This window comes from Strongylocentrotus purpuratus, unplaced genomic scaffold, assembly GCF_000002235.5.
Source record: "Strongylocentrotus purpuratus isolate Spur 01 unplaced genomic scaffold, Spur_5.0 spur5_scaffold_3, whole genome shotgun sequence".
Taxonomy (NCBI): Eukaryota; Metazoa; Echinodermata; class Echinoidea; order Camarodonta; family Strongylocentrotidae; genus Strongylocentrotus; species Strongylocentrotus purpuratus.
This window is the reverse complement of record NW_022145609.1, coordinates 509659-521794: the sequence shown is the minus strand read 5'-3', so window position 1 is coordinate 521794 and position 12136 is coordinate 509659. Positions and strand designations below refer to the sequence as shown.

General features: G+C 37.1%; 1 protein-coding gene across 2 annotated transcripts in view; it reads right to left on the bottom strand.

Annotated features, from left to right (window-relative positions):
• LOC100891059 (histone H2A deubiquitinase MYSM1) overlaps positions 1–3336 on the bottom strand; it is a 38092-nt gene extending 34756 nt beyond the window's left edge. For both annotated transcript variants that reach the window (XM_030996989.1, XM_030996990.1), the window contains exon 1: positions 3234–3336. In XM_030996989.1, coding sequence (XP_030852849.1) covers positions 3234–3283 — 50 coding nt within the window. In that variant the 5' untranslated portion in view covers positions 3284–3336. The remainder of the gene's footprint in view (positions 1–3233) is intronic.
• Positions 3337–12136: the final 8800 nt, after the last annotated feature.

Below are 12136 nucleotides of genomic sequence, written 5' to 3'. Positions count from 1 at the left end.
CTTGCAGTATATGAGTGTCAGAGGGAGAGTCGATACGCCGATAGATGACACTGTCATCTGCAAATAGACGCATTGTGGACTTGATGTTGAGTTTGATGTCATTGATGTACAGCAGGAAAAGTACGGGGCCGATGACAGAACCCTGCGGTACTCCTGAAGTAACAGGCATCCATGCTGAGCGAGCACCATTGACGACGACAGCTTGATGTCTATTCGCTAGGAGTGACATAGTCCAGCGGAGAGAGTCTCCCCTGATTCCGTAGTAATGTAGTTTGGATCTAAGGTGTGGATGTGGTACGCGATCAAACGCTTTTTGGAAGTCGAGAAAGATGGTATCAGTTTGGCCTCTAGATTGAAGAGAGGATGACCAATCATCGATAGCTGTGACAAGTTGTGTTGTTGTCGAAAGATTCTGTCTGAAACCATGCTGTTCATCAATGAGTATGTTGTTAGCTGCAAGATGTTTAGAAATGTGGCTAAGCATAATATGTTCCATCACCTTACTGCAGATACATGTCAGCGATATAGGTCTGTAGTTACCTGGGCAACATTTATTAGGGTGTCTGAACGATTTTCAGTTTTCAATTTGGGATCGTTTTTCACCATTTTTGTTTGATATTTGAATAAAAAATGTTATCAGAATAATACATTTCAAATTTCAAGTCTCACCGATGTTTCTATCAAAAGTTACAGCCCCTCCAAAACGCTGGTATATTCATATCATTTTGGTCAAAATCGACGAAAAAGACGTCCACGCAGAGTGATGTTGTTTTGCTAAATTTAGCCAAACAGCTGTATCGCGCGATATGCAAGCGTATGCATATCGTACGCATGCTGCTAAGCCAATCCGCGACTTGCAGCTTGAGCTACGCTGTCTCCGCGACATGTGCCATTGACTAGTATGGTTGGCGTTCGTCGCACAATAAACCCGGAAGTGAATGCACGTTATAGTCAATGGCAATATCGCGGAGCGATATTGCCATTGACTATAACGTGTATTCACTTCCGGGTTTATCGAGGGAATTGCCAACCATAATTTCAGTCACTGGGTTTCGTTCGTGCGCGGAGATGTTACGCGATGTAACCATGGTTTGGACTGAGCGGAGCGCACGCCCCCTAATTAGCTTATCCACCAAATAGCGAGAAGGGTATTTTTAAACTGTTATCAGTTGTGATCCCTGGGGGCTAGCGAAAATATAATCACATAGAATTGTTCCTTAGGACTGGGACTACTTATCGATCGGGGCGTCATATCTCAAAAGTGACAAACCTCAGAGTTAGCCAGGACACAATGTTTAAATTGCTGTTTTGACCAAGATATTTTTAAAATTTCGGGGGCTACGCCCCTTTGGAAATATTGGAATTCACCTGCTCTTTCATATGACACCTCATTCATTGATTATCACCTTCAGGATCACAACAGATAAAGGTTTGAATCTCGATTTGAAAAAAAAAAATTGACTTTTTTTGCATGGTCGCGCAATGCACGTAGGCTGCATAGGGATGCGTGCAGGCGAGTACGCAGGATTTTTTCAAGGGGGGGGTTTTAACATTTATAAATCGGTCCGAAAATTTCGCAACGACTCAGCCAGCCGCTGAATAAGCAGGGGGGGGGGGGGGGGGGGGGGGAGTTAAGAGGACACTTTTTTTTTTTTTTTTTGGTCTCGAAATTTGGAAATTTGACATTTTACTCCGTTGGGGGGGGGTAAGGTCACCTTTTTTAGGTCGGACATGGGAATAATTTTTTTTTTTTTTTTTTTTTTTAATAATTTAAAAAAAAAAAAAAAAATCCAAAAGGGGGGGGTTTTAGGTTTTTTTTAGGGGGGTTTACACATACAAAATTTCCAAAGGGGGGGGGTTTAACCCCCCAAACCCCCCCCCCCCCCTGCGTACGCGCCTGGATGCGTGTAATCTCTATGGGAAGAATTTTAGCACACAACATCGGGTGCGCGATCAGACACCCTACATTTATCTCCTGCCTTATAAATAGGGGCTACAAGTGCACGTTTCCAGTCTAAAGGCACTTCTCCGGTATTGTAACTCTGTTGAAACAGAAATGACAATGCAGGGGCTATTTCGTGTGCTAGCATCTTCAGAATTCTTGGATGTATCTCATCTGGGCCACTGGCTTTGGATGGATTCAGTTGAAGCAGTTGCTTAACTACACCAGACCGGTGGATGTGGAGATGCCCTATGTCATTGTATAGGGAGGGCCGGTTTATGCAAACTTGATCCACGTTGCTCTTGGTGAAGGTAGAATGAAAGTAATTATTCAAACATTCAGCCTTGTCCTTGTTTGCGATATGGAGCTTGTTATCATTTCTCAAGGGTGGTATACCAAAGTTTTCAGATCTACGATGTTTTACATATGACCAGAAAGCCTTGGGGTTCGCATATAGGCTCTCACCTATTATGTTGCAGACGTAATTGTGATGAGCTTGGCGGACACGTTTGGTCAGTTCGTTTCGAAGCTGCCTGTAGGCCTTCCAATTGGATGCACTAGGCTGACTTCGTGCCTTCTTGAACAAATGATCCCGCTTCCTCATTTGCCTTTTGAGGGAAATGGTGATCCATGGCAAGTTGGCCTAGATCTAAATAGGAAGTAAAGAGTTCAAAAAATAGGATTTTGTCTTAAGTGGCCGAAAACCGGCTCCTTTATCTAGTGAAAATCGGTCTATCACCATAAGTGGTACCTGGATTGGCCAGATTACCACCTCGGTGCGAAACCTCTGTAGTACCGTCTGTATCGCTTAGAGACTTCGGTGGTAAGCGCTTTATAAGTAACGTTTTTATTATTATTATTATTATAGGCCTATGGGGAATGTCAACAAATGTCAGTTTTATTAAAGAAATGACCCATATCAGACGGTTATTTCTGTCTAGATAGGATAGTGATGCTCCTAATAATATGTGTGAGCCAGGATAGTGATGCTCCTAATGCAATCGGCAATGTGTGTGTTTTTACAGACGTGTATCAATCAGATATGATTATTTACGTCTGAGGACTGACTCAGCTTCGAACCTGCGTCCTCGGCTGAATCAGTTGTTTAACTTCCACTGTTACTTTTACAGGCTAGTCTAGACATGAACTGAGGCGTATGGGACTGTGGTGGTAAATTTCACTCGGTCTCGTACTCGTACGTACTTAAATCTGGAGGTAATTTGAGAACCCTCTGTGACTTATCAAACATTGAAAACTAAGCAAATAGAATCAAAATAATGGCATTATTCACCCATCATCATCCACGCCTTCAACATCCAACTCTGTGTCTTCAGTTTCCATGGTTAAATTTTGTAATAATTCAACTTCTCGTCGTAGGTTTTTCTTTTGTTGTTGTTGTTGTGTTTTGAGTTATTGGCGATTAGTCAGTAATTTGACTATTGTCGCCAAAATACTTTAAGACGGCACGTGTTATATCTCTCAATTTTGGATTTAAAAAAAAATATATTTATTTCGTTTTATATTTATTTATCTTTTAAGGTAGTATCGAAAAATAATATCGTAAGCAAAACATTCATGGGCTGTGTTAGTGTTTCTTAACAGTACGTGCAGATTATTTGTTATATCACATACACACCATACATAAATATGTATATAAGATAGCACCTACACAAGCCTCTATATTCAGTAATCTTATCATACCTTTTATCATTGTTGTTACTTTTTCTTATTTTATTTTTTAATACATTATGTTATTATATTTTTAATGTACTGAGTGTAATTTAGCATATTTATAATATTGTATTATGTTTTACTGTTCTTATTTTATTTTCTTATTACATTATGTTATTTTATTTTTAATGTACTGAATGTAATTTAGCATATTTATAATATTGTTTTATGTTTTACTGTTCTTATTTTATTTTCTTATTACATTATGTTATTATATTTTTAATGTACTGAGTGTAATTTAGCATATTTATAATATTGTATTATGTTTTACTGTTCTTATTTTATTTTCTTATTACATTATGTTATTATATTTTTAATGTACTGAGTGTAATTTAGCATATTTATAATATTGTATTATATTTTACTGTTCATCAAGGGAGGTATTACTTCCTGATAGGGAACCGTTTCGTTCTGAGAAAAAACTCCAAAGCGGAGTCGATGAATAATTGTTGAATGTTGTCTCTCTAATGAACATATATATGGTTTATAAACATCTTTTTGATATGTTTTCAAATACGAGTTGGTTTTGTTCCACCTTTCTTGCCAAAGGAGTTTGGAACTTGTAGTAATTAAGCTTTTCATTTCTGACATATTTAGATTATTATTGACTTCTATTTTCTTTACTAATGCGGCCTTTGCGTGGAAATCCGCCATCTCGTTCCCTTTTATTCCACAATGCCCAGGTATCCACTCTACATATATATCAACTCCTTTATTCTTTAAGTGAGTAGTCATGGTGAGAATTTCCAGAATAAAAGATTCGTCCTTCTGTTGTTGTAATGCAATAAGTGCACTCAGTGAATCACTAAAAATAACAACCCCCACATAAATATCTAATTCATCTACCCATCTGAGAGCAAGAATGATGGCAGCCAATTCAGCCCTGTACGAAGAGGTGACTAATTTGCTAACCTTTTGCTCCGATGTACAGAATAGTAAGGGACGTAAAAAGCAGCTGCAGAGGTCCCTCTTTCAGGTACTTTTGATCCATCGGTGTATATATGTAATTGAGTCGCCCATTTAGTATGTATGATTTCCAAGCTGCTTTGTTTTTGTTGTGTAGGATGATCTGTTTTCTTTATTCAAATACTTAATTCCGTTGACACTGCCGGAGGGTAGAATAACCATGGTGGAAATGGGGAGTAGGTTATCGTTTCTATACGTTTTCCCAGCTTGCTTTGTATTCTATATCCAATAGGTTTGTTTACGTTTTTCCCCTTCGAGTATTCAAAATGCCAACATGGTACAACGGATGATTCGCCCATCTTTCGATGTTTTGTCTATATTTACTTGAAAGCATTTGTCTTCTTATATCCAAAGGAATTTCCCCCATTTCCACCTGTAGTGATTCTAAGGAGGTTAAGGGCAGCCCACCTGCGCATATCCTAAGTGCTTGGTATTGGACAGAGTCAATGGATTTTTTTGGTGGTAGCAGCTGCACTGTCATACACCTCACATCCGTAATCAAAAAGAGACCTTATAAGTGCTCTGTACACCATAATAAGTGATTTCGAGGAACTTCCCCAGTTTGTTCCAGTTAGACATCTTAAGATATTTAATTTTCTTTTACTTCTCGTGATTACATTTTCGATATGTGGTTGCCAAGTTAACCTTTTATCAAATATAACCCCTAAAAAGCGATGAGATTTTTCGTACATTAACACATTTCCATTCAGTTCTATATCAGGCGGTAGAACGGCATTCCAGCTTTTCGTAAAAAATACGGGCACTGTTTTGACAGGTGAGAGTCGAAACCCCCACTCTTCAAACCAACAAATTAAAAGATTCAAATATTTCTGTATTATGTACAATGTTCCTGCCTGATATCCATATTGCGCAGTCATCTGCATACATAGATATAATACATCTTGGTCTGTCGCCTGTCGGTATATCACCCATCATTATATTATATAAAAGAGGACTTAAAACATTCCTTGTGGTAACCCGTTATGCGTTTTATAAGTTTTAGATTCTGTATTTCCATATACCTCAGCATGTTCCCTTCTATTCCATTTTTTGCTAATTTAAAAACCAGACCCTTTATCCAAACTGTATCGAAAGCCTTTTCGACATCCAAGAAAACCGCTATTACATGTTCATTACAGTTTATGCTCTTTTGGATGTCGTTTTCTAATCGTACAATATTGTCCGTCACACTGCGCCCTTTCCTAAATCCACTTAAAAAATTGGGTAATAATTCATGCTTTTCAACATACCATTGTAGTCTTTCTTTTATCATTCGTTCAATTATCTTGGCAAAACATGATGTTAAAGAAATTGGTCTATAAGACGATGTATTTCTGGGATCTTTTCCATGTTTGAGAATGGGGATTATTATAGAATGCTTTAGTTGAATTGGAATTTCCTCGGTTTTCCATATTAAGTTAATGATATTCAGCATGATTTCCTTGTTTGCTTTTGGCAGATTTTCATAAACAACGTAAGGTATATTATATAGGGCGCCGCTCAGTACGTGGCGACCACCACTGGATTTGTTCTCCCCATCTTTTGGATTATTTGTTACTATTTTGTCTTATTTTGTGAGTGCACTTTGACCTTCATCATGTTTTCCATAACTGTGGGATTAGCCATGGCTACCTTTTGGATATTTTTGATCCTCGCATCGGTGTTTTTGACTGGTTCTGCCCTGAAAGTCGAACACCAACTGAATAGCCTTGTATACACACGGACTGAGATACTCAACCTACGCGGCGCCACGGGGGATGCTCGACCCCTCGGATATGAGGACTTTCCACCCGAGATCAAACCACGTAAGAGAGGTAAGAGGGGCGGAATAAGGACAAGGCTGAGAAAGAGAGGAACAAAACCGGCCCTCCCTTCAATAATATTGGGGAATGTACGCTCGTTGCCTAATAAGATGGAAGAACTTGAAACACTTTCTAGATACATGAACGAATACCGAGATTCTTGTCTATTGGCATTTGCAGAAACATGGTTGAAAGAAAGCATTCCCGACAATGTTATTGATATTCCACTTTTTGATTTAGTAAGAGGAGACAGAACAGAACAGTCAGGGAAAAGCAAAGGAGGAGGCGTATGTCTATATATCAACCAAAAGTGGTGTAATAATTGGGATGTCAAGGATGTCGTTTGTCTGCCCGATATTGAACTCATTACAGTGGGATTCCGACCTTTTTTTATCTTCCCCGTGAATTTCACCAGATATTCATTACTATGGTCTACGTACATTCACCCCCGTGCTGATGTTGAAATTGCCAGTGAATTACTAGCTGCTAAAGTAAATCATCATGCTTCGTTGTCCCCTGATGCCCCTGTGACTTTAACCAATGTCACTTGAATGGTGTACTTCCCACGTTTGAACAATATATTGACATACCAACAAGAAATGGAGCTACCCTAGATAAGTGCTATGGTAACATTCCTAAAGCATACGTTGGAAAACCGTGTCATCGTCTAGGAAAGTCCGATCACCAAAACATCCGCTTACTACCGGCTTACAAGCAAAAGTTGAAAAGAAGCCGGCCCGTCACTAAGCAACGGTACGCGTGGACTGATGACTCAACGGAGGAACTCCGAGCAGCCTTTGACTGTACGGACTGGGATCTATTGTTCAACTCAGCGAGCTCACTAGACGAAGCCACTGATGCTATCACAAGTTATGTCAAGTTTTGTGTCGACTCGATTATACCCCTTAAAACGTTTAAAATGTTTCCCAACAATAAGCCATGGGTTACAAAGGAACTCCGGGACCTGCTGAAGGTAAAGAATGGTGCACTCATCAACGGTAACAAGACGCGTGTCAAAGGGAAATTAAACGCTTAGTTGACTCTTGTAAAATGTCTTATAAAAACAAGCTCGAAAATAACTTTCGAAATAACAAACCTGCTGCTGCCTGGAAAACGATGGAGGTGATTACTGGGTATAAACCAAAGCCCAAGACTCTGGGATTTGACATAACACAGGACTTTGTCGATGAACTGAATGACTTCTATTGTAGATATGATAAAAAGTTTACAATTGAAAATGACGTAATTGCACTCAGACTAAGGCAAATGTTAAGTGAATCTGAAAATGTAATTTGTATCTCTGAACATGATGTTAGGCGATGTTTTGGGGCACTTAAAACTAATAAAGCCCCAGGGCCTGACGGTATCTGTAACAAAGTACTCAAGCTTTTAGCCGGGGTATTTAATGAACTTTTCAACCATTCACTGGAAAGGGGATATATCCCGACTCTTTGGAAAACATCCCTGATAAGACCAATTCCTAAAGGGAAGAAAGTGAAGGAACTTAATGACCTTCGACCCATTTCACTCACTTGTAGTGTCATGAAATAGTTCGAAAAGATCACGATGAAGTACCTTCTTGATTACACTTCCCCCTACATTGACCCCATGCAGTTTGCATACAGATGTAAGAGAGGAGTTGACGATGCAGTACTAACATACCTACATAAGGTATATGCCCATTTAGACAAGGCTAAGACATATGTAAGATCCACTTTCGTGGATTTTTCTAGTGCTTTCAACACTATTATCCCCCACCTTCTGATAAACAAACTCATTGATATGGAAGTCCCTCCCCAGTTAAGTCTGTGGATACAGAGTTTTTTAAGTTACAGACCACAGAGAGTGGTCTTAGGTAACGCCTTATCCTGTCCAAGAATTGTAAATACAGGGGCGCCCCAGGGCTGTGTCATCTCCCCCGCGCTCTTCTCCCTATACACAAGTGACTGTCTATGTAATGTAGGAGAGTGCAGTATCATCAAATATGCGGATGATACTGTTATCACAGGTTATCTTTCTGAAGATGTGTCATCAATAAACTCAACAATAATAACGATGCCGGTATTAATTATACTATTGAAAATGGTAATCAATAATAATAATAATAATAATAATAATAATAATAATAATAATTCATGTATTTATTATCATTTTAAGATTTAATATGGAATAATCAATGAATATTAAATAATTTAGCTTCATATTTTGTAAAATGGAATCTGATATTATCTCTACAACCACCATATATACCGTGGCTTACTCACATACAGGCGCGTACGCAGGGGGGGGGGGGGGTGTTTGGGGGGTTAACCCCCCCCTTTGGTATTTTTATGTGTGTAAACCCCCCTAAAAAAAAATCCCTAAACCCCCCCCCTTTGGATTTTACCCCCATGGCTGACCTAAGAAAGGTGACCTTACCCCCCCCCCCCCCCAACGGAGCAAAATGTCAAATTTTCAAATTTCGAAAAAAAAAAAAAAAAAAAGTGCCTCTTACCCCCCCCCCCCCCCCCCCCCCACTGAGCGACTTTTTGGCCGGCGCGATTTTCAAATTTTCCTGAGTCGTTGCGAAATTTTGGACCCGATTTTAAACCCCCCCCCCCCCCTTGAAAAAATCCTGCGTACGCCACTGCTCACATATTATCTCATTCTTTATGTATGTTTATCATAATGTTTATGTTTATCACTGTCCTGTCATATTTCATGTATTATTTGTATTGTAATACTCTGTAACCAGTGGAAAACAAATATCCTGTAAAGGACAATAAATTCTTATACTTATACTTATTATCTTTTCCTGGGGCAGTCCTTTTTAGCGATTGCACTGCCTTTTCAAATTCTGTTATAAAAAAGGGTTCATTTATAACATGATCTACATTTAAAATATGAATGTCATTATTTGGTGCCTTCGGTAATTCCTTATTTAGTATCCCTGTCTTTTATTCCTATTTTTTGAAAGTAATTTCCAAAGGCATTTGCTTTCTCCTGATCGGAGACAATATCTTTACTATTTACAATCAATGTTGACATATTTTTTGTTTTTTTTATTAGTACACCATTCAGCCGTTTTATACAAGCCCAGATCTTAGATTCTGGCATATACTGATCAAGCTTCGTGCAAAATGCTCGCCAGTAATTTCGTTCTGCTTGGCGGAGCACACGCTGTACTTCTGCTTTCTTTTTTAAGTACTCATCTACCTTTTCAAAAGTTATTTTCCGTGACATCTTATTACACATTCTATTTCTCTCTTTGATTTTCTCTGTGCATTCTTTGGTCCACCAAGGCACCGGATTTTTAGAGACATTTCTCCTTTTCGGTACAGTTTCTTTTATACACAGTTTTAAATATTTCATGAAATTATCATATATTACCTGTATATCATTATTTATAAGTATGACATCATTTGTAATCATCTCTTCGCATTTCTTAGCAATTTTTTTCAAATTTATATGTTTAAAGGAGATAAAATCATCTGCACTTCTTATTGAAGCATCTTTATATTCAGAGCTTTTCCCGTCTAAAGTTGTTTGGATATTTATTTGGAAGTGATCACTTCCAAAAAGGCTTTCCATGACTCTCCAAGTACTTCTACATGCCAGTGAAGGAGTGGTTATACATAAATCTAAGCATGACAGTTTTCCTGTTTGTGGATCCAGTCTGGTTCCTTCGCCATCATTCAAAACAGTTAGATTATGATGATTCACGAATTGTTCTATCACTTGTCCATTCTTGTCTGTTTTGTCACTTCCCCACATGGTACCATGAGCGTTAAAATCGCCTACTATAATAACTTTATCATTTTTATTAACGTCTTTTAATAGCACATTCATAATATATTCATTTAATTTCTTACAAGGATTATAAAAGTTCACAATTGATAACTTTTCATTTCCTGCGTGTATGTTTACTTGCTGCATTTCTAAATTTACATCATTCATTGGACCTTCATACTTGATTTTATTATAAACGTATATTGCACATCCTCCCCTCGCCTGATTTTCCCTATTTCTTGGGAGACATGTGTATTCAGGAATTTGAAGAACTCTATTTTCCTGAAACCATATTTCTTGTATACATATCAAATCATAGCAATTTTTGTGTGTATTCAAATACTTTATAAGTTCTTTTCCATGCCCCAGTAATCCCTGTGCATTCCATTGTAGTATGGAAAACAGTATCATCAATGTTTTAAGTATCGTTATCAACATTGTTAGCACTACTTATTTGCTGCAGCGATCTTTTCGTTGCGACCAGAACTAAATTATTTATTTCTTTAAGAGTTTTGCCCTCTGTGAGTTGTTGTTGTTGTTGTGTTTTGAGTTATTGACGATTAGTCAGTGATTTGACTATTGTCGCCAAAATACTTTACGGCACGTGTTATATCTCTCAATTTTGGATTTAAAAAAAAATATATTTATTTCGTTTTATATTTATCTATCTTTTAAGATAGTATCGTAAAATAATATCGTAAGCAAAACATTCATGGGCTTTGTTAGTGTTTCTTAACAGTACGTGCAGATTATTTGTTATATCACATACACACCATACATAAATATGTATATAAGATAGCAACTACACAAGCTTCTATATTAAGTAATCTTATCATACCTTTTATCATTGTTGTTACTTTTTCTTATTTTATTTTCTTAATACATTATGTTATTATATTTTTAATGTACTGAGTGTAATTTAACATATTTATAATATTGTATTATGTTTTACTGTTCTTATTTTATTTTCTTATTACATTATGTTATTATATTTTTAATGTACTGAGTGTAATTTAGCATATTATAATATTGTATTATGTTTTACTATTCTTATTTTATTTTCTTATTACATTATGTTATTATATTTTTAATGTACTGAGTGTAATTTAGCATATTTATAATATTGTATTATGTTTTACTGTTCTTATTTTATTTTCTTATTACATTATGTTATTATATTTTTAATGTACTGAGTGTAATTTAGCACATTTATAATATTGTATTATATTTTACTGTTCATCAAGGGAGGTATTACTTCCTGATAGGGAACCGTTTCGTTCTGAGAAAGAACCGTACAATAGCTTTTTGTATACTGGACTCACTCTTTTTTAAGTATTCCATAATTTTTTCCGGTTGGGATTCGTTAATTTCTGTTAAAAACATAGCCCTTTCTATAATATAGTTAGGGCAATGTACTAAAAAATGTTTTACAGTCTCTATTTCACTGGGGCATCTATTACAGAAACCAGTAGCATGAATTCCCAATCTGAGGAGATCCTGGTTAAGTCCAAGGACTCCAAAGCGGAGTCGATGAATAATTGTTGAATGTTGTCTCTCTAATGAACATATATATGGTTTATTAACATCTTTTTGATATGTTTTCAAATACGAGTTGGTTTTGTTCCACCTTTCTTGCCAAAGGATTTTGGAACTTGTAGTAATTAAGCTTTTCATTTCTGACATATTTAGATTATTATTGACTTCTATTTTCTTTACTAATGCGGCCTTTGCGTGGAAATCCGCCATCTCGTTCCCTTTTATTCCACAATATCCAGGTATCCACTCTACATATATATCAACTCCTTTATTCTTTAAGTGAGTAGTCATGGTGAGAATTTCCAGAATAAAAGATTCATCCTTCTGTTGTTGTAATGCAATAAGTGCACGCCAAGGTGTCGTCGAGAACATAATCAAAAAGGAAAATTGA